Below are 23,741 nucleotides of genomic sequence, written 5' to 3'. Positions count from 1 at the left end.
TTTTTTTTTCCAGTGCTTTTAAACAGTTTCATAGAATTTCTTTGTGTGGATATGTTATAGTCTATGAACTGAGCTTCTATTGATGGGGATTTGATTTCCAATTTTTTCTATTACATATAGTGCCATGATGACTAACCTAGTGCTTCGGTCATTTAGAAATATTAGCAGTGTATTTTTAGGATAAGTACCTCCCAGAAAATTTGCTGGTTCAGGGGACAAATGCATGTATTTCTAGATACCGCCAAATTCTTCTCTGTAGATCTTTGCCACCATTTTGCATTCCCATGGGCAATGGATGATAGAAACTATATCCCAGTTTTAGCCTCACAGAATGTTACTAAACTTTTAGATTCCTGCCAATCGTATAAATGAGACAGGCTGCTGTGATGTTGTTGAGATGTGATTTCTCTCTCTCTCTCTCTTTTTAAAGATTTATTTATTTATTTGTCAGATGGAGATCACAGCAGGCAGAGAGAGAGGAGGAAGCAGGCTCACAGGTAAGCAGAGAGCCCGATGCGGGGCTCGATCCCAGGACCCTGAGACCATGACCTGAGCCGAAGGCAGAGGCTTTACACTGAGCCACCCAGGCGCCCCAGATGTGATTTCTCTAATTAGGAGAATATTTTTTTTTTTATGTTTAAAACCCTTTAGGTTTTTCCTTCTTGTGTGTTATTTGCTCAGATCATTTTACTATTTTTCTACCAGATTGTTGGTTGTTTTTTTTTTTTGCCTCCTCAGAGCTCCTGGTATGATACAGATCGCAGCTATCATTTGTTGGTTTCTCCTCTGACTTGACTTTGCCTACAGCATTTTTCCATGTAAAATATTGAAATTTCTTTTTATGTAGTTGAACTTAACTACCGTTTCTGGATTTCACATCATAGAAAAAATGTTCCCACTTCACTTGTGTTTTTTCCAGTACTTTTATGTTTGTTTGCTCTTCCTATTTACATTTGGATGTCTGATCTATTTGGAATTATCCCAGTGTATAGATAGCGATTTGAAATGGTTGTATCTTTCTCTCTTGATTGCCCATAATATACTCTGTCTTCTCTCTCTCTCTCTCCAGTCTCTTCTCTCCTCTCCCTTTCTTATGACAATAGGTCCATTCACATTACCACCGTCTACACATAACATAAACAATTTTAGTTTCTACTCTTTCTCCAAATATTATGTAGCAAATATTTCCCCTGTTATTAATATTCTTTATATTCATTAGTTACAAAGACTAATAGTACCCAGCATACCTATATCACTGCTGAGTGTACACTATGGTGTTATGAACTATGATGCTTTGTTTCTAGCTACATTTATTAGTTGGCATTCTTCTGTAGAGAAGAGCTTTTCCCTTTCCCTGCTTTTGTTTTAATTTTGGATGGATATAGATCCAAAAACTCATAAAAACTTTTTAAAAAACATAATGGGTTATAATGTACTCCTGTCATTATTTATTATGTCAAATTGTCCCATTGGCTTTTAACTCTTTGGCGTATGACCCCATCAATTTTTGAGTACTTCCTTAGTTTCTGGCACCATGTTCTCAGCTCATCTTCTATTTTTCATGTTCCAGCTCTGGAATTATTTATTTTTCTGAGAAGCTCAAAATCTTTAGAGAACAGTGTTTAGAACCCAAAATGTGGACACAAACTATGCTCCTTACTACTTGGTTGCTACTGTTTTTGGGTCTTTTTACTTGACATAACTAAAACAATCCATTTCCTGTTTATCATGTACTTACAAACATTTCCATATTTAGGACTATATTCTTAGTGTAGATTTTCAGCATTTGAGTGATTGGCTCAAATAATATGAATATTTTCAAGACTATTGGTCTTTGTTATAATCTGCTTTTCCAAAAGCTTTGATTATATGAGATTTGTTTTACTATACATTTTCTAGAATTAGACTTCTTAATTATTTTCTTTTTTCTAATTCTATCAGGTATGTAAGGTATTTAAAAATGCTTTTTAAAATTTAACTTTCTTTGATTTGATTTCTAATGAAACCTAGCATCTTTCTAGTTGTGCTTTCTCTTTGGTGAATTATTTGTTCCCTAGTCCCTTTTACTTTAGCATTTGCAAAGTTTTAAGATTTTTTTTGGAGGGTTGTCTATTTGATTAGGTATTGTGCATACTTAACCTGTGGACTTTTTTTCTAACTCAATAGATTTTTCTAGTAAAACACAGAGATAATTTTTTTCTTAGTTAATAATTAGCAAAAACAATCTGCAGGTGATCAAATAAAAATCCAACGTGAGGTATATGAGAAATAGGTTAAACAGGTTACTTTTTTACTAATAGTGTCAAAGAATAATATAAAAACTTGATCTTCCTCAGTTACATTACTTTCTTTTGTGAATGTAATTTCTAAAAAAATGAAACAGTTAAAACTTACAGGTTTTGTTATTTTCCTGTTCTTTGTGCCTGAATCCCTAACCCTACCCACACAGCCTCAAGATGTAGGTAAGAAATTTACTTGTATATTAGCTAAGGAATGTCTAGGTTGGGATAATTTCTTATTTTTTAACCTTGTTTTATTTCAATTTAATTTTTCATTTTCCCCTCACTCTCATGAGCTTATATATACTGGTCACATATCCTGAACTAACCTTCCCAAATTTTGTATTTTCATGGTCATGTTACCCAATCTATGAACAGAGATAGTGGTTATCCCACCCAGCACATGGTCACCAGCTTTATGGCAGTATAGAAAGTGTTGCTGGGATATATAATTAGTATTTAAAAATACTAGTATTTCTTACAAATGTATTTAGTGTATATTAACAGTGGGATATGAGGTATGAGTTGGGATTTTTCTATATTCTTTGGTTGTCCAACGTATCTCCTAACTAGGTGGCAAAAACTATGCAGGACCCTTTTATATTATATATAAATATCAAAATATTTATATATTTTATAGATATCGTAAAGTTTGTACATACTCATAAATCTGGCCAAGGCAGTGTCAGCCTGGGGAAGAAAACTTATATATATGTTTTCTTCCCAAAGGGGGAATATTTTGAACTTCAGTTGTTTAGAGGAGGTGTCCTTTTGTAATCGCTCTGGCATGAATGAAGGACTTTTTGGTAACTTGCACAAAAGTTCCATAAGCATCTCAGTGCCCTGAAGATGTGATCTGTGTCTGACTTAATTTCATACCCCCACAGTGCCTGCTAGTGAGACCGGTCACTGGGCTGAGAGAATGGTCATTTTTGAATTCTTCTCCTTTGCCCCTTGTAATGACTTCTTCAAAAACCCTGTAGATTTTTGTCTCTTCAATATATTTTTTATTTATGCTTTCCTTTACATTTCCATTACTCTTAACAAAATTCATGTCTTGCTGATTTCTTAAGAGAACAATTGCAAAAGTCCCCTAATGGGCTTTTTTTTTTTCCCCCTATCCAACCATTCATTCTCTCACCCATCTATTTGACAAATAGTTCTTGTCACTTTCTCTTTGTCAGGCATTGTGTCTATTTCTAATTCCCTGCATATTAGATATACTACTACCTGGCCAGTATTTCTTAGCATATAGTAATAATCATATTAGGTGATACCTCATTGTGGTTTTGATTTGTGTTTCCCTGCTTACTAATGATGTTGGGAATCTCTTCATGCATCTTGTGATCTGTATGTCTTCTTTGGAAGATGTCTATTCAGATTCACTGCCCATTTTTTTACTTGGACTGCATGGGAGTTTTTTAGTATTGAATTGTATAAGCTCTTTATGTATTTTGGATATTAACTCCTTACTGAATATATCATTTGCGAGTAGCTTCTCCCATTCAGTAGGCTGCCTTTTAATCTTGTTCATGGTTTACTTCTCTGTATAAATGTTATTATTTTGATATAGTCTCAATAGTTTATTTTTGCTTTTGCTTCCCTTGCCTTCAGAGACATAGCTAGAAAAACGTTGCTAAGCCTGATGTCAGAGAGATTACTGCCTATGTTTTCTTCTAGGGATTTTATAACTTCAGGTCTTACATTTAGGTCTTTATTCCATTTGAGTTTATTTTTGTGTATGATGTTAGAAAGAGGTCCAGTTTCATTCTTTTGCATGTAGTGTTCAGTTTCCCCAACACCATTTATTGAAGAGACTTTTTCTCTATTGTATATTCTTGTCTTCTTTTGTCCCATGTTATATGTGACCATATAAATGTAGGTTTATTTTTGGGCTTTCAATTCTGTTCCATTGATCTGTATGTCGGTTTTGTGCCAGTACCACACTATTCTGATTATCACAACTTTGTAGTTTATCTTGATTTCTGGATGGTGATATGTCCAGTTGTTCTTCTTTCTCAAGATTGCTTTGGCTATTCAGGGTCTTTTGTGGTTGCGTATAAATTAGATAAGAAATAGTAAGTGTTGGTGAGGATATGGATTAAAATAAACACTGATACGCTGTCAGTGGGAATGTGAATTGGTGCAGCCACTGTGGAAAACAGTGTGTGCAGGTTTCTTGAAAAATTAAAAATACCATATGATCCAGTAATGCCACTACTGGGTATTTACCCAAGGAAAATGAAAATACTAATTTGAAGAGATTTATGTATGCCTATGTGTATTGCAACATTATTTGCAATGGCCAGAATATAAAAGCAACCCACGTGTCCATCAATAGAGGAGTGCATAAAGATGTGGTGTTATACATGGAGTATTACTCAGCCATGAAAAAGAATGAGATCTTGCCATTTGTGACAACATGGATGGACCTTGGGGGTATTACACTATGTGAAATTAGTCAGATTGAGAAAGACAAACACCATATGATTTCACTTTAATGTTTAATATAAAGTACAAAATAAACAAACAAAAAACCCAGACTCATAAATACAGAGACCAAACTGGTGGTTGCCAAAGAGACGTGGGTGAAGGAATGGGTGAAATAAATAAATGGGATTAAGAGGTGCAAACGTCAGTCATAAAATAAATCAGTCGTGGAGATGAAAAGCACAGCCTAGAAATATAGTCAATAATATGGTAATAATGTTGTATAGGTGACTGATGGTGACTCTATTTATTGTGGTGAGCACTGAGTAATATGTAGAATTGCCAGATCCATATGTTATATGCCTGAAACTAATATAATACTGTATGTTAATGATATTTCAATTAAAAAAGAAATAATCATATTAATATTCTATATAAACATTTTCAGTGGCTCTTCATAGCTTCTAATTGAAGCCCAAGCTCCTGGGCTTTATATGCAAGACCCTCAAAATATGGATCCAAGTCCCTTCTATCCTAGTTTCTGCTCTTCTTTATGACCCAGTCTCTCATGAAAGTGGATTAATTGACTTTCTCTAAATACATCCCAACATTTCTTACCTTTGTAATTTCCCTCACATTATTCTCTCCATACAGAGAGATGAACCTTCTTATTTCTCTCCTGGCTGAAATCTTGTACATTTTTTTCAGACTCAACTCCTATGCCACTCTTGCTATAATCCTTTTCTGGTTTCTCATCCAAGCATCATAAAGCATTCCTGTCTTAAACTTACCCACATTCCTTTAGAATGTCATGTACATTCTAAATTGGATTATAGTCATGTTCATAAGTCTCTTGCACTATGAGGGTACTTAGAAGATGTCTTAATTATCACTGATTGCCTCATATTGTCCAGCACAATATCTTGCAAAAGTAAGGACTCCATAAAAGTAGTCTATGTGGACAAATATAGGTGTGCTCTGATTAATATATGCTCCTCGGGAGGGAATCAGTGATTTTAGACTAGACTAGAGATTATCTAAATATCTGTGTCTAGCTAGCACTATAAACTATACTGACTACTAGCACACGGTGGCATCTCTTGTTGGGCCCTGTAGTAATAGTGCATCCTGTTTCGGTTAATCTTCATGTTGCTTTCCTAGTCATACGTGATAAGTACTTAGTACGAAAATGGTGCTTGGACTTGACATTTGTACTGGGGAGGCATCAATAGCAAATCTGGAGTCTGGCCCGTTTGAAACTAATTCAAGCCAATTCAACTTAATGAATATCTCTTGAGTACATAGCAAGCTATGATCAAGATCTCAAATTTGGTTCGTAGGATTTCTCTCCTTGTTAAGTATGCCAAATTACTTTCTACAATTAGTTTTCTATTCTATACTTTGTAAATGTAGACATCATGTATGGTTATTTGGTGGGAAAATTCTCAAATACAGAATACATAATAACCTATATATCTTTGCTTTTCAGATGATGTCAGTATCACCCAGAAATTTATAGAGGACAATGTTGGATATATGTGAGTTTCCTTAAACTAGTTCTGATGATGATGGTGTTTACATGATCTTCTCTGATATATTCCAGAAATGTTAATGCTTCTCAAATGTAATTCCATTAAATAGAAGCTGTCTTTAAAAAGTAAATACAGTATCACTCATAAGATTCAGATGAGGCATCTGAATTGTCAAGAAATTGTAAAATTTGTAGCCCTCACACTTTGATAATTTCCTGTCTGGTCAGCAAGTGAATGTTTCTATGAGTTTTTGTTGGACCGAAGTGGCAATTCCACAAGTGGTCATCGTGTGTTCTGTGTGGACTCTTGTAGCACTATCATCGTATTCGCTCAACACATTCAGGAGGCCTCCTTTGAAGAAGTAGAAGTGTTGGTGAACGCCATGACGGAATACCGAGATAAATGCTTGGGTGACAGGACACTCCCAATGTGTTCCAAATCAGCTGTAAGTAAATTGTTCGCATTTCCTAAACAAATAAGCTAATTTGTTACACAGAGAAGTTTTGGCTTGAAATATTAAAAGAAAGAGGTGCTCTATGCCCCCATATTTTTTTTTTTTTTGCCTGACTTTGGGATTTAAGATAAGACACTTACCTTGGAGAGATGCAATTCTGTACCACGGTGCACAGGAGGAACTGGCTATGAGATTGCAGTCCACGCCATGGGTATACAGGCAGGGAGGCAGCCAATAGTCTGACAACGTGCACAGAAGTACAGAGGTGCCCTCCTTAGCTGCCTGTCTCAATATATGCTCAGTTGTCACATCCCCTTCTCTGGGCCACTACCAAATAGAGTCACCATCTGCATTTTTATTTTTTTTAAGAATTTATTTATTTATTTGAGAGAGAAAGGGAGAGCGGGAGTAGGTAGAGGGAGAAGTAGACTCTTTGCTGAGCAGGGAGCCCAACATGGGGCTAGATCCCGGGACTCTGGGATCATGACCTGAACCAAAAGCAGATGCTTCATGGACTGAGCCACCCAGGCACCCCACTATCTGCATTTCTAGAAGACTATTATGAAACACTACTGTTAATACTTTACCAACACAGTCACACTCTGACCTTATCACCTTGAGAGAAAAGGACAAAAGCTGTCATATAAGGGACATGTAAGTAGCAAAGAAGGGGTAAGAGATTAAAGGGAGCCAGGATGGGGTAGAAAAAGTTCCCCAGAGGGTGGGATGGTTGTCACAGGTGTGGGTAACAATGCCTTATTGGTAATTCTGGGGAAATTGGAATCTCTTTCCTGAGGGTGACACTCATCACTCATTGTAGTCACTGTGTCATCCCAGAAGGCTGAACAACTTTCAATGAATAAAAGATGTCTTACTTTTCCATTGTCCAGAACGATGTTTTATTGGAAAATATATGTACTCTGGAGGGACTACCACAAAAACATAATTTTTCACACTGCTGCAGTAAGGTCAACTTGGAAAGAAAACTTTGTTTCTTCCATAATAAGAAAGCTGATGTAGGATTTCTGCCTCCTCTTCCTACCCTGGATCCTGAAGAGAAATGCCAGACTTATAAAAATAACAGAGAATCTTTTCTAAACAAGTAAGTTTTCTTTTAGCAGTAGAATTACCTAACGGGAGAATTATTCTTAGGTCGAGTCCAGTATCTTTTCCAAAGGAACATAGCTAGTTTCATTGATGGATTCATTCATTCAGTGGGCATTGTGGGTCACATTCTGTGTTCAGTGTTGAGGATAAAAATATGAATAAGATATGAAATCGACTTTCCAGTTCCTTTCAATAAAGACACATACCTTTCTAATGTGGTAAGCCCTAGAACAGAGTGTGTGCATGGTGCCAAATTGCTCCTGCAGGGAATGATCTACTTTTCCCAAAGGGAAGGTGTAGCTTTTACTGACAGTAAACATTAAATCAATGGGAGTTTATAAAAAATCTGTTTGCAATAGTGCAGTAATTACAGAAGTAGAGACTTTTTCTGGAAAGCTGGTGTGCTCACTGAAACTTAAATTACAAGTGGATTTGAACATAAGTCAATAAAATCCCCGAATCTCAGATGGCATGTGCACAGGTAGCTTTTCTTTGAATGTGGAAGGGAAAGCTACTGATCGTATGGCAGCAGCCACATGATGAGTGTTCAGGATGAAAACTGTAATCCTCACTCTGATTTGGGGGTTGGCAACTTAATTGGCAACTTTTACTAGAGAGTGGATAATGCTGCCTTATATTGAAGGCTTCCATCATGAGAAGTCCTTCTTTCGGTTTTTTAACTTGATCTTCTCATCTTTTCCTATCTTTCCATTCCCTTCCCTTTTCTTCCCATTCCTTGTCTACCATTTTTTAAAAAAATTCTTACCTGCTTTACAGCCCTTTCCCTCCTTCCTTCTTTTTTCTTTTATAGTTATATCTATGAAGTTTCCAGAAGGAACCCCTTTGTTTTTGCCCCTACGCTTCTAACTGTTGCTGCTCGTTTCGAGGAGATGACTAAAACTTGTTGTGAAGAACAAGACAAAGCTAATTGCTTTCGGACAAAGGTGAGTATTGTACTTATTTCATTAAAATGATAAGGAGTCACCCCACACTGTAGATCCTTAGTGAAACTCGAATTATAGCAAAGGGACGTTTACCATTTATCAGCCATTTTCTTGCCACTTTCACTGGTGTTTTCAACCCTTTGTCCACGTGCTGCTGATCTAAATTTCTTAATACTTGAGACCCTTGAAAGACAATCGCCTATTTCCAGGGTCTGTCTTCTAGCATTGTCTTCCTTCTAAATTGGAAGAGAGCCCTAGTGAGTGAATATCTAGGCTAAAAATGGCATTTATCTTTTATTCTGGACAAACTCTTTTGGCTATCCATAAAATTCAATCATCCCATTAGAGATGGACAAGCTCACAGCACACTGTACCACTTACCTTCCTACCAAGCATAATTCAGTCATCAGGAAGGCAGGCCTAACTTTAGAATGTGCCACGAATGCATGTGTCTTTTGATATATAAATGTATTAGGATAAAAATCCCATAGATTTTTCTATTTCTGAGCTAATTTTGAAAATTTGATTGAGATATAGTTAAGAAATAAGAGAATAGTGGGATTTTGTTTTTGCTTTAATAGAATTTTCTTTTTCTCCTTCAGGCAGAACCTGTCATACAATATTTAAAAGCATCATCTTCTTTTCAAAAAACTGTTTGTGGGGCACTTATGAAGTTTGGACCGCAAGTCTTAGGATTGATGTGAGTTTTAATATGAATCTTGTCTTTGCTTATATTTTCTCCTCTGTGTCCCATTTTTGTAAAATTGTTGATGACTTTCATCTTTATTTTTCTCCACGGGTGTTGAGGTAGTTCTCAGTCCACATGGATAACCTAGAAACAGGACATTAGATCAGAACGAGGGAAGATCTGGGAGGTGGAGAGACTCTAGAGAGAAAGAGGGTTACTTCTGAGATATGCTTTGGTTCGTTGGGAATCTGAATTGGTCTGAGAGTTCCCAACGAGGGTTTTAAAACCTCCAAGTGCTTTCGATGGGATATACTCCAGTCTTTGACTTTAATGACTAGGAGACAACATTAAAAGGATAAATTTTATCTCCAGTGCTCATCTTGACCAATTAGTAATGGTGCTATTATTGCAATGCCTTGAGAAAAACTCCGAGATCTCAAATAGATCAACAGGAAAGAGTTCTGGAATGGATTATCTATCCCTGCCATGGGCTCACAGCAGGAAGCTGTGATCCTGATAAAAATGTGTTTTGCTATAAAAAATTATGGAGGCGAATATATACCTCAGAGCTTTTTATCCTGCTCTTGGTCCAGGACTCAAAATATCAGTCTCAGAGTTGCTGAGTGATCCTGCGGGCTGTGCCACATGTAAACAGCTCTTTGGTACAGATATCTGTGAATAAAACAAGAGTTCCAATTCTCACTGCAGCTGTTTATATTTTACCAGCAAAGAAGTCCCCCTTGCCTTACTTGCTGTTTGAGTTGTTACAGTGGTTTATCAATTCTTTTTTCCAGAAATGTTGCTATACTTAGTCAAAAGTTTCCCAGGATTGAATTTAAGGAACTTATGTCCCTCCTAAAAGATGTTTCTTCCAAGTACGATGGATGCTGTGAAGGGGATGCCGTACAGTGTATCCGTGACAGGGTAAATATTCTCTCGAGCCAAGTGCAGATGGTGATTTGGGGGAGCCATTTTTTTTTTTTTAATTCTGAAGTTGCCCTGATACGTGGTACTTCATTTACCACACGAAACAAGAATGCTCATAAGGGATGCTTGCGTGGCTCAGTGAGTTCAGCGGATCAGGTCATGGTCTCAGGGTCCAGGGATTGCCCCTCTCCCTTGCCCCATCCAGCTTTGGGCTTCCTGATCAGCAGGGCTCTGCTTGAGGAGTCTCTCTTTCCCTCTCCCACTGCCCCTTCACCCTGCTCTCTCTCTCAAATAAATAAATACATCTTAAGAAAGAATGTTAATACATTGTTAAATGATAACATAAACTAAATAAAATAAAAAATAAAATATTAACAAATAAGCTCAACTAAAACTTTTAGGGTTTTTTCTACATGGGATTATTGTGAGAGAGCTCAACAGATTCTATTTTACACGGTTAAATGTACTTGCCGTAAAACTTTAGGAATTTAGAATCACTTAAGGCAGATTGAAGTTTTCTTTACTATTGCACATCTTCTTTTAGAGATATTAGACATTAAGTAGTAAAACTCAGAGAACAATTTTTACCATCATATTTTTAAGAACTGCTTTCTCTGGGTTTCCTCAAGCGATTTCAGAGCAGTCTTGTCAAATAAGTGGAGATGTTAATTTAAAATAAATCTTACATTATTCCTTAAAGTGATTTTCTAAGGGCATGTACTGGTAAATATATCATCGACTTCGTTTAAGTTGTTCATGCACACAAAAGTAACACAATTTCATTAAAAATATCTCACCTTCTGGGGTGCCTGGGTGGCTCAGTCAGTTAAGCTTTCAACTCTTAATTTTGGCTCAGGTCACAACCTTGGAGTCCTGGGATCAAGCCCTGCCCCAGGCTCCCCACTCAGCAAGGAGTCTGCTTATACCCCTCCCTCTCTTCCCTCCTCCTGCTCTCTCTCTTCCCCTCTTTTCCTCTCCCTGCAGCTGTTAAATAAATTAACAAGTAAATCTTTAAACAGAAAGAAAAAAATCCTGCCTTCTTAGTTGAAATGAGACTTTTTCTTAGTGACTTTTAATTAGTTTTACTTTTTTAAATTCACAGTGAAACTGTATGTTCACATTTTATTTCAAGCAGTGGACAACAGATGTCCCCAAGGATTATTTTGTCCTTCATCGGACTTCAAGTAAAAACAATCTCACCCAGTATTTTTGTATTGTTTGGTTATGGCAATGTGTGTTTTATAATGTTACATGTTATATAGTGAATTAGAATACAATGGAGGATTTTCTGTGAAGCTTGGAGCTGAAACTAAGAGATAGTATGATGACTTTGATGTCTCTTTATAATGCCTTCGTGAAGGAATAAGAGTCATTAAATTGTAGTTTATTCCAAATAGAAGTGAATTCCAGACATTGAAGAGATGTGCTGCTCAAAAGAGTGATGGCCTTCAGGAAAATGCGTATCTGTCTGCAAGGATTGACTTCCTGGTTCTATCTGGTTTGTTGGACATGTGGTGCCAACAAACCACGTCCCGTTTTTTGCTTCAGCCCAGAGCTTTATCCCATCCTTCATCCTCCGTGTTCACCAGAAGGAGAGGAAGACCAGCTCAGGCACAGTCAGAGAGGCCTGGAATAACTTCGTGTTTTCTGAAACTCCACATAGTACATGTGAAAGTGGAACAGAAAGAAGGACAATGTGCAGACTCATACCGGGGAGTCTGGAGAAGAGATGAGGGGCAGAACAGCTGTTAAAAAATTACCCAACGAATGTGTAAATAAGAAAACTTCATCTTCTCCCCTAGTTCCCACTGTTTCCCATGGAGGTCAGAATTAGGCTGGAGAGTGGAGAGAGGATACAGTAAGGGTTTTTGTTTTGTATATCATTTCACAATTTGAACAGCTTCAAATTAATAATAGCCACGGGGAAATGGTAACAGTGAGTAGGATAGCTTCTTGTGTTTGAGAGTCACCTCCTGGTAGTTGCTCTGATAGTCCATTTGTTAATCATTTTGTCATTCACTTATGAATGCTTATTTACTTAGAAAATACTTACTGAGTTTCTGCTATGTGCTTGGCCATATAGTTCCAGGGCACGAGAAAAGACATCTAGGATTATAGATGTTCTAGTCACATGTCTTTGGTGGCCTTCATTTAAAGGGAAAGAAATAACACAGAATTTAAAATGCCAATATATCAGGGATTAGGAGTGAAGTATTTGAAAGGTTAATATTTAACAATAAAATGGGAATTTATAGGAGAGTCTATTTTCATAATTATATCATTTAAAATCTTCAGCAATAAAACTTGCCTTCATGTGAAAACTTCATGTGTATTACATCAAGACAAAATTTAAATGTTATTCTCAAATTATCTGATGAATAATTTTGTGTGTTGATGTGAATCCAGATGTGAGGCTCATGGTTGGTTGTGTATGCAATCATTTCATTACGAAGGAAAATCCAGCCCTGAAGGAATGATGAGAATTAAGTAATTTTCCATTCTTCTGTCATACAGAGCAAGGTTATGAACCATATTTGCTCCAAACAAGATTCCATCTCCAGCAAAATCAAAGAGTGCTGTGAAAAGAAAATACCAGAGCGTGGCGAGTGCATCATTGCCTCGAATAAAGACGATAGACCAGAGGACTTAGCTCTAAGAGAAGCGAAATTTACTGAAAGCGAAAATGTGTGTGAAGAGCGAGATGCTAATCAAACGATCTTCATGGCTGAGTAACATAAACCTATACTGAAATTTCTAAGGCAAACAGAAACTTATGGTTTGACCTATTTTGGCTAATTTGGGTGGAAGGAATGGGAACCATTCAAATCATTGGGTACCACATAATTTTAAAAAATGATGGTTACAGACTATGGTATTTTCACCTGATTTTAAGGAGATGCAACTGTGTGATTCCCAGGACGGCTAACATTTATTGAGTACTTGATATGTGCCAGACAATGGGCTTGATCCTCCATGCAGATGATCTGTTTTAATTCTCACAACAGTCATGTGACACCAGTATGAGTTCCCCCATTGTTTCAGATAAGTAAATGGAGGTACAGAGCAGCTAAGTCACTTGTTGAAGGGTCACAGCTAAAAGCTGGCTGAGTAAGGATTTGACCAGAGGAGGTCTGGTCTAGGAAGTTGTGGGCTGAACTGCCATGGTAGGCCACTCCACAGCTGTTCAAGGAAATCTAGTGGACTTAGAGCCAAAGGGACAGGATTTGAGACCTGGTTGGGTCACTAGAACAAGTTAATCATCATACATAAAATTCATATAGGAATATTCATTCATTCCAAGCTTATTGGCAATGAAACCTAATCCAGGCACTATACGAGGTTAGACAGGGCTTTTATCCACAGTAAGCTTTCATCAACAGGGAATGCCATGGGGGAAGAGACAGACTTATAAATAAATGAGTGCATGACATGTCCTTTTATTTCTGATAGCACTGTGCAATCCATAATGTAAAGACAGAGGAGGTTTCCAGGGAAACCTGGAAAGGCTTGATAGGGAAGAGGTGCTTAAAGACATTTTGGTAATCTAGACAGAAGGGGGAGATCATGGATAGAAGTATAAAACCACTTGGTGAGTTTGTGAATTTGTGTAGGGTGTTTGCAGTGAGAGAGGAGGGTAGTGAGAAGTATGTGCGGTCAGATCATGCAGGCGTGCTAAGTAACGAGATGCCACTGAAGGGCTTTCACTGAAGAATAAGGAAGGACAAAATCACTTTTGTCTTTTAGAAACTTCATCTGGAATGAATCCCAGTTTGGGGCTTAGGTGGTTGGGTAAGTAGTTCTCAGATTCAATGAGATGGGAAGTATGGGTTGAAGGTTTTGTGGGAAAGATATGTTTGCATCTGACGCACTGACTCTGAGGTACACATGAAGTAACTAACTGGGAAGACCACGAAACAATTTCTGTTTACTTGAGTCTAGTTGACACACAATGTTACATTAGTTTCAGGTGTGCACCATAGTGATTTGACAAGTTTACACATTATAGTAGGCTCATCACCAAGTGTAGCTGTCCTCTGATCCCACACACCGTTATTACATATCCATTCACTAGATTCCCTGCTCTGTGCCTTTTACTCTCACGACGGATTCATTCCATAACTGGAAGCCTGTAGTTCCCACTCCCCTTCACCTATTTTGCCCATCCCTCCCGACTCCAGCAGCCATCAGTTTGTCCTGTGTATTTATAGGTCTAATTCCACTTTTTGTTTATTCATTTGTTTGTAGTCTTTTTTTTTTAACATTCCACTTATGAGTGGAATCATATGGTATTTGTCTTTCTCAGTCTGACTTATTTCATTTGGCACAACACCCTCCGGGTCCATCCATGTGGTCCCAATTATCATGAGACAATTTTGTATGTGAACCCAGAACTCTGGAGGACGGAGATTAGGGAAAATTTACCGAATGTTAAATGTTTTTCATCTACTAACCAATTTAATTTTTGAAACAACCCTCTGTGGTTGGGATGCTTTTATTGTCCTCATTTTATAGGTAAGGAGATGGAAACACAGAAGTTAAGTAACTTGCTCCCCAGTGACACCGATAATATGTGGTGGGGTCAGGATTCGAATGCGAGCTGCCTGGCTCCAGAGTCTCACTCTTAGAACCCAGCCACTGTGTTCTGTTGTTTCTCATGAGTTGGGGTTATTAACTCAAACTGAACAAAATGTTAGAGGTAGTGTGTTTCACTCCTATCTGGCACGTGCTCACCGAATGGAAGCAATTTTCTTAAATCATCATCACCATCGTCATGTTCATCATCACCACCACGTTACAACATAGTGTTTGAGGAGAAATCACAGAGCAACCCTGAGCATGCTGAGCCAGAAACAGAGTTTTAAGGTGCAGCATTTGACACAAGATCACAATGGGGCCTCCAGGCTAGGGTACGCTTCTAGGAATTTCTGTTGGCAGGTGTTTTTTTTTTAATTTTTTTTTATTTCATTCCTGTAGAAACATCCATGGCTTATATCAGATTTTAAGAATAGCCCTTGATTCTCTGAAGGGTAAATGCAGTTGTGTTAGGGTCTGCGAATATATCACACAAATAGGATTGAGATGGCAGGTGGGGAAGCAGAAGAGACAGTGTCAGAAACACCAAGATTAATCAGGAGAATCAAAGCCTGTGAACCAAAAATGGACGCAGAGTTCCCTGGAATTGAGAAATTTTGTGAGGTATTGCAGCTTATTTTGAATGGATGGGTAGATAAGATTTTTTTTTAAGATTTTATTTATTTATTTGAGAGAAAGAGAGTGAGCAGGGCTAGGGGCAGAGGGAGAGGGAGAAGCAGACTCTCTGCTGAACAGGGATCCCCATGTGGGGCTCAATCCCAGGACCCTGGGATCACAGAACCACGGGCTGACGCTTAGCCAACTTAGCCACCAAGGAGCCTCCATAAGATTTTATTATAAAGATGATTGTAAAGAACACAGCTTGGTGCTTAGAGAAAACATCCCTCTCCTGCAAAGAGAGTCAGCTTGATTTAGAGAAGAATGAAGTAAGCATCCTACTAGAACTGGGCTCACATATTACACTTCCATTAGTAGCAAAGTGCTTCCCCGGTCTCAGACTTCCTTTCTTGAGCTAAAAATTAGTACTGATCTTGAGGACTAAGTGAAGTTAAACGAGAAACGTGTTTCCAGAGGGTAGGTAGCATTTCTTTATCTCTTACGCCCCAGAGCTCCATCCAGTGCTAGCACCTACTAAGGGCTTAATAAGTGTTAGCCTATTTCCACTTGATTTCTCATTTCTCCCCAAATCACACAGCCTGTATCCTTGGAGCATCTCACTGAGGCCATGGAAACCACTGCCAATGACTTAGAACTCCAGGGGTGGTGACTCCCATATTTGAGAAGTGATGGGATGAAGTTACGGGCAGAACTGCTTCCCAGTTTCTCCCCAAGATGGCCCTGGAGTGGGGAGCAAGCCATATTTCCACCATCTCAAGTTGGAGGTTTGAATGCAGTTTCCAACAGAATTAGACTCACTATGATTTTTCTAAAGTATTGGTGGCATGATATACTATTTCTGATGTTTTACACATAAATCTTCCTAATAATTAACTCAGAATAACTCATCCTTCTGTCCTCTCAAGTAAAGGCACTGTCAGTATAAAATATACTACAGAAGAGAACCTTTGTAAAATGATGTCCTGTAGTCAAAATATCCTCTGAAATCACTCCCTGGAGGAGGAAATTAGCATTTGAAAGCAGACTCCGTGTTTTAAGATCAGACTAGCTTAAGAGATAGCAAGATTTGATATTTTGTTCTTTCTCTAAGGTCTAATGCTAGAAACATTGTACACATCACAGGTTTCTTTATGAACACTCAAGAAGACATCTGGAACTGTCTGTACCGGAGCTTTTAAGAATTGCTGGGGTGTACGAGGACCTTCTGAAAGAGTGTTGCCACACAGAAAACCCTCCCAACTGTTACCGCCATGCAGTAGGTTCCACCGTTCGGGGCTTACAGAACTGGACAAAACAAAGCCTAACAACAAACACTTCATAACTGACATCAAAGTTTTACTCTAGTCTAGGGAGTAAGACATGTAATTGATCCATCTGAGTGTACTCAAATTCGGTGCAGGCTGATCATTGGGAAGACTGATAATGTATTAGGTTTCTGTACAATGTTTTGAACTACTAATTCTGTGTGTTGATGCAAAAAGAAGAAATCTTCCCATTCAATATTTTACATTTAGATCTTTATTTATGTACTCTGCATTTTATTAAGCCATATAGGATTTTTTTAAAGATTGTAAAAGTAATAAATGATTGTCAAAGATGATTAGGAAAGTATCAGAAGTTATAAAGATAAAAATGAAAGCTTTGATACTGTCACTGAGAAGTAGCCATAATTAACATAGGTTTTTCCCATGTGATTTTAGCTATTGTAGTTATAAATTTCTTGTAAGTTGTTCATGTCCATTATCCATTTTCCTGTTGAATTTAGTGTGTTTTAGTGTCAACTCATAAGCATTCCTAATGTATTAGAGAAATTGTTGGACATATCTGATTTGTTTCCCATTCATTTGATATGCATTGCTTTTGCTTAATTTAAAAAATTGCTTCCCCTTACCATAAAAGCCAGTTTGTACCCATTCATATTGGGGCAATGAAGCAAGAGAACTTGACTTTCAGACTAGCTCTGCCCCATCTGCTCCTGACCCTTAAATGAATCATAGTGCTAGAAAATTCTCTTTTTATATGGAGGCGCAGTAAGTCCCACACAACCATTCGCTGGTGTGTAGCTTTCTCTCTGGTTGCCGCTCAGTAGACATCCAATTTTAGGCTGAGGAGATAGAGTTTGTCAAATATTTGAAGACAATTATTGGGGGTTTTAGGTTCCAATTCTAAATGATGGAAAAGAAGACATAAAATAAAGATAAATATGATTAAAAAGGTTCTGTAGCAGTATCGACTAGCTGGGTCATTCTAGGCAAAACATTTGACTTCATAAGGCTGATTTCCTATACGGAATGATGAGAGAGTACTCTGGCCACATGAAAGTGATTATCAGATGTGATCGTTGTCAGGTTAAGTTTGAGTTATACTTTGCAAGCTGGAAAGCTCTAAAAAATGTACAGGATCATAATGAAAAATTTGGAGTTTCAAATTTTAGTAAAAGCCATCTCTCTCTCTCTTTTAAAAAATATTTTATTTATTTACTTGACAGAGAGAGAGAGATCACAAGTAGGCAGAGATAGGCAGAGAGAGAGGGGGAAGCAGGCTCCCTGCCTAGCAGAGAGCCCGATGTGGGGCTCGATCCCAGGACCCTGAGATCATGACCTGAGCCGAAGGCAGAGGCTTTAACCCACTGAGCCACCCAGGTGCCCCAGTAAAAGCCATCTCTTCATTTATAGTTGAAAAGATTTAAATTCTTATCCACTCATAAAGAAAACTACTCTCCATTTAGTGAGCAATATATGGTAATGATGGTTTCAAAATACTATACAAGTAAAAGCTATTTGACAAGTTGACATGAAGCTTATGATTAAATTTTAGAGAAAATGTTCATAAATATGATTGTTCTTATTTTTAGGAATACAAATTCAATGAAACAACTGAGAAAAGCTTCAAGATAGTACAGCGAGAATGTGAACATTTCCAGAATTTGGGGAAAGATGACTTGAAATACTAGTAAGTTGCTTGTAGAATTGGTTAACACTTGTGACGAGGATAAGTAAGATAAAGAGTGCCACAAAGTGTCAAAAATTCAGCTCAGTTTTTTAGTTATGGGCAAATCCATCAACTGGGAAAGAATAAAAACACAAAAGTCAAGAATGTGCATCAAGCTGTCATAGGAATGAGGCTAGAAATGAAAGAAATACAAGATTCCAGAAAATTGATTCTCTAATGTTTTAGTTTTCACTTAGACTTGCTTTTGTCAATATCTAGCCAAACTCCCTGGATTCTGCCCCATTTGGGAAGGGGGGGGGTAAACTTCAGTTTGTTGTAATTTCTCAAGGAAAAGATGGTTTGCCCAGATTTTGGACCCAGCTTATTGAGCTTATAGAAATAATTTTGGATTTATTTAACATTTTAATATTTGTTTTTTAGTGCTCTTGTGAGCATTCATGAGTGATACACAGTTTATTCTGGATTTTCTTAATTAATTACCAGGGTAATATAGTGTGTGTTTAAACCAAACATCTTTAAAACAAAACAGAGCTTAAAAAATAACTGTTTCTGCAATCTGGTTGTTGGCTGAGAACTCAAACTCATCCCATTAAAGATATGTTTCCTTCATCTTAGGTTATCATTTTCCAACATGGATCTATTAATTAAATTCTCCCGTTAAAATGTTATTTACTATGCAAGGGATTTCAAGCAGAATTTTACATACTAGCCAAGATATTTTACATCCTAGTCCAGGAGTTCCTATACTCCCAGGTAAGACAGGATGAGAAAATTTGAAAATTTCTGAGATTACCATGAAATTAGGAGGAAACCAAAAACGCAGACTCTAGGAGACAGGGTATGGGGAAATAGGGAGTGAAGAGACAGTTCTCTGCCATTTTATGAGAAAGCCGAGGTTCACATTGTCCTTACCTTGGTTCTCCCTAGCCTTGAAGAGTTAGGATTTCAAGAGTAGGATTTCAAGGGAAAATGGTATCTGTGTTTGTTCAGAACTAAACGGACAAATGTTCTTTCAGCTACCTTATCAAACTCACAAAGATAGCTCCCCAGCTCTCCACTGAAGAACTGACGTTTCTTGGCAAGGAAATGGTGACAGCTCTGGCCACCTGCTGCACACTGAGTGAAGAGTTTGCCTGCGTTGACAATTTGGTGAGCAAATGACAGGAATACTATTGTTTCAGAATGATATAAGAAACTTTGTAATTTTAAAGTTACAAATTCAGTCTTGCGCCACCTGCTCAGTAAGAGAATTGATACTTCCTGCCCAATCACAACTTGGATGTATCTCTTTAGGGCTGGGGTGGAGATTATCTTGGAGGATACCCTAGAACACCCTAGGAAAGAAATAAATCAAAGGGCCACTGTGTTTGGCTGCCATTCTCAGTTGGCAATTTTGAAACTCTCTAGGGCTCATAATTACAGATTTGTTATGTGCTAACAAGAAATTAACCTATAGCACTTGCATTACAATGGCTTGAATTTTTGTTGTAACGCAAGCTTCTACTTTGTACGTAGTATCATGCTTACAAGTGCGTGGGTTTTTCTGAGTCCAGTTAACAGTTAACCATACAACCATACAACAATCTAACGGTTTTTCTAACCGTATTTCAAAACTCTATTCAAGTTTTAAACTCATATCTAAATTCCGACTTTCCCTGGGACAGATGGATTTAGTTCTTGGAGAGTTATGCGGACTAAATGAAAATCGGAACATCAACCCAGACGTGGACCACTGTTGTAAAACCAACTTTGCCTTTAGAAGGCCCTGCTTTGGGGGCTTGGAAGCTGATAAAACATACAGACCTCCATCTACGCCTCAGGATTTATTTGTCTTTCATACAGACTTATGTCTGTCTCATAATGAGGAGCTCCAAAGGAAGAAAGACAGGTATAAACATTCTCTTCCACTCATCTTTTTCTTCAGCCTGAAGGCACGTCATGTGTTAATGAGAAGGCATACTGTAATACATCTGATTTCGGTGTTCCAATCCTGTTACTTCCATCAAATTGTCCACTCTCTCCAATCCAGAAAAACACCAGAGCCTTTTTATGGCTGTTGCTTGTAAGCCAATACCTCGCTAGTCTTTTCTTTTGCTAGGCATGGAGTGTCCAGTACACTGTGATTTGGAAAGGTGACTGAGAGAAGCCAGCAAAAAGGCTCATAGGCAAGTTCATAATGAGCTGGACTTTCTTGAAGGAATGTCACATATTTTCCCTGAGAATCTTGCTTACCGTTTGAAAAAAATGAGAGACCTAAAAGGGACAAGAATTTTACTTTTGTCTTCTCAAGCAATGTTACAAATGCGAAAGAATCAGACTTCAAGGGGGGATTTAGGTAGTATCTGTATCAGGTGCAGTGGAAACAGCATTCAGCTACTGAGGGAAAGGGAATAGAGGTTGTTTTGAAAATGAATTTTCTAGAAAGACCAAAAGTAATCACATCACCCACAGGACTGCACATAAGAAAGATGTAATTTATGTTCACATTTTTTATATCATTTTTGTTTATAATGACCTCACCCTCTGAAGAATGTTAGCTTGAAATCCATCCCCCAAGTTGAACAGGAAAGCTTCAGGAGACTCCTTCGAAGTGGACTATTTTAACTTTTTATACCCCTCCTAAGTCAAGTCCCCCTAAGACATGTGAAATTGTGATAAGCGTTTTGGGGAAGAGGAGCTTAAGCAAGGAGTCTTGAATTAATTCTGTTTGGCATCTCCGGGCCCCAGGTTTCTTGTTAATGTGCTGAAGCGAGGGCCTGAGCTTACAGAGGTGGCGCTGCGGTCGTTGCTCTCAGACTTCACGGACGTGGTGGCGAAATGTTGCAAAGCCGAGGAGCCTGAAGCCTGCTTTTGTGAAGAGGTAGTTCTGTTCCTTTTCTGCTGAAACTCAGCTGGTATTCCTGGTCCCTCAAAATATAACCGAACTCCCAGTAGGACCCTGCGTCCTCCCTGCAATGTCTCTGAGGCCTCTGGGAGCACGGTGAGCCTGATGTCCCAGGCAGATGTCCCTGTGGAAGGACCTCGGCACTGTCTCCTTGGTAACCACACGGTGTAAGAAAAAGATGCCAGGAGAACCCAGGTCTGATTCCAGACATCTTAATCATATAGCTTCCACCGAGCTGTACTTCACCACCTGTAAATGAGGATGGGGGTCATTATCCTTGAATTAGACTTTTGGTCCTTACTGTCTTTGAATCACTCATTAGTTTAATGAAACAAATAGCCAGACTGGTTTGCAGAAGAAATCATAATCAGCTCCGAAGAGAGGGGAGCATGAAGGGTGTTTGCGAAATCTCTCAGGGGGTGGCCGGCTCACCTTCCTGGGCCCTGCTGCAGCGCCCCTCAGGTGAGCATCCATGTGTGTGAAGTGAGGAGTCGGCGGGGGTGCATGTCTTGGAAGGGAAGAGAGGGGACATGCTCCCTGAGTGTTCTCACTCCAGGGACTGGCGTCTCTTGCCAGCTTGCGGTGGGTTCTCAGGTACGCGTGAACGCCAGCCCCAGAGGATGGCTGCTTGGAAGTAGCTCTTCACTGATTTCCAACTTCCTTTCTCACCATTTCATTCCCAGCAACTCCCACTCTGCCCCAGACTCACAATTTGTGTGCACACACACAAACTCGGACCCCTCATATCCTGCCTGCCTGGTCACAGACAAGCACGCTCACAGGTGGAGAGCCCTCTACGTTTTCCAAGGGAGTGCTTAGTCTGTGGGAAGTGTGTGTGTGTGTGTGTGTGTGTTTCAGATTATTAGCTTTTGCAATATATGTTTCATGTAAGTTGAGGTTGTTAATCAGTATGTAGCATTTACCAGAGTGTGTGTGTACAATGAGGTCGTGGAAAGGGAGGGATGAGGTCACTGGCAGTTCATAAAAGGCACTTGGAGAACGGGTGTTCATTGAATCTTCCCCTTCTACAAGATGGGACTGCTTGACTTGTTCTTCCCAAAATTCAAGGCAACATGTGTCTCCAAATTTAAATAATCATGTCTTAAATTCCTCTATGTGTTTTTGTTTCTTTTTTTCCCCTCTCAGGGGCCCAAGGTGGCGGCCAAAAGCCAGGCTGCTTGAGAATCACAAAATAAAACCCACCAAAGGTAATTCCTGCTGAGTCCAATGCCAAATGTACATGTGGCTTGTGTGGTCACTCGGGCTTTTCCCTTCTGGTGCTTCAGTGTCTGTTTCTAGCTCATTCCACGTGCCTTGTACCTCATACGCCCATCTCGGTCCTCTCACATCTCGTGGTCTCTACCACTCTGTGTGGCCTGTTTCGTGGCAGCACTTTTCTTGATGTTCAAGCAGCTTTCCGAGGAGACAAAGGGACCCAGTCCCCTGCCTCTCTGCTGCTGCACTCAGCGGTCTGGACCAGAGCGGAGAGGCAATGGAAATCTGTGAATACCGACAGCGAGAGAAGGGCTGATGATGGGCAGACAGGCCTCAGTAACCTGGTCCAAGAGTCTTGCCACAACAGTGTGTTCCTAAGTGAAAAGCGATATGTTTGTGATTTCACAAAGCTATGTAAAAGATGCTCTCTCCTCTGCAGTTTAGGTAAAACACGTACACAAACTTTAGGAACAAATGATGTTCAGCATCTGGGAAGAGAGGCCTGGACCACCCCAGGGAGTAGGTTTGGGTCTACAAGAAGCACAACATCCTTACCACTCAACACTTTTCAATATACATGACTTCCCATCACCCAAGTTAAATGATTTCGCGTTCATGCGTTGCATTAAATACTATTTTTGCTTCCCAGGTTGTGGGGAAAAGAGAGGAACACCGAATTCTCTGCTTCCTATCTTTCCTGTGGTGGATCTTATTTTCTGAGAAGAATGCAGTGAAAAGATTCCTCTGTAACCTTTACCTGAAATCATGTTATTGTTGCGAGCAATAAACAACATCATAAATTTATGTCTCAAAGACTGATGTCATGTGCAGCTTGATAACAAAATCAGTCATCAGGATGCATTTGTTTCATCAGCATCATGAGTTCCTTGGCAAACGTACACTGCTCCAGAGAAGCCGGGGCTGGGAAGCAGCCGTGGTGTGGACAGAACCCTCACAGATGCTTGTTCTTGCTGCTGCTGGGAAGGGCACGGGGAGCTGAGGCCGGGCAGCCCTCCGGCTGTGGCTGCTCCCATCATCCCCCACTGCCAATGAATGTTTTCAATGTACAAAACATCACTCGAAGTACTTTTTAATGCATGGAACCCTAACGACTCTAT

The 23,741-nt window shown here is 38.9% G+C and overlaps 1 protein-coding gene across 1 annotated transcript; it reads left to right on the top strand.

Moving 5' to 3' along the window:
• The first annotated feature begins 2,329 nt into the window (after nt 1–2,329).
• Nucleotides 2,330–23,442, top strand: AFM (afamin). Its single transcript, XM_045998364.1, has 15 exons — nt 2,330–2,462; nt 6,199–6,247; nt 6,554–6,686; nt 7,586–7,797; nt 8,614–8,746; nt 9,349–9,446; nt 10,229–10,358; nt 12,876–13,090; nt 16,695–16,827; nt 18,427–18,524; nt 19,541–19,673; nt 20,189–20,412; nt 21,252–21,384; nt 22,555–22,616; nt 23,273–23,442. The coding sequence occupies exons 1-14, from the start codon at nt 2,375–2,377 to the stop codon at nt 22,588–22,590; spliced, it is 1,815 nt and encodes a 604-aa protein (XP_045854320.1). The 5' UTR covers nt 2,330–2,374; the 3' UTR covers nt 22,591–22,616; nt 23,273–23,442.
• The last annotated feature ends 299 nt before the right edge of the window (nt 23,443–23,741 follow it).

Source organism: Meles meles, chromosome 2 (genome assembly GCF_922984935.1).
Source record: "Meles meles chromosome 2, mMelMel3.1 paternal haplotype, whole genome shotgun sequence".
Lineage (NCBI taxonomy): Eukaryota > Metazoa > Chordata > Mammalia > Carnivora > Mustelidae > Meles > Meles meles.
The sequence above is the reverse complement of the archived record's forward strand: the minus strand, read 5'-3'. Positions and strand labels throughout refer to the sequence as shown.

Coding starts and splice junctions, on each gene's coding strand:
- AFM (XM_045998364.1), top strand. CDS start 2,375: ATGAAACAGTTAAAACTTACAGGTTTTGTTATTTTCCTGTTCTTTGTG. Junction 10,359..12,875: donor TACAGTGTATCCGTGACAGG/GTAAATATTCTC, acceptor TCTGTCATACAG/AGCAAGGTTATGAACCATAT. Junction 21,385..22,554: donor AAGCCTGCTTTTGTGAAGAG/GTAGTTCTGTTC, acceptor TTCCCCTCTCAG/GGGCCCAAGGTGGCGGCCAA.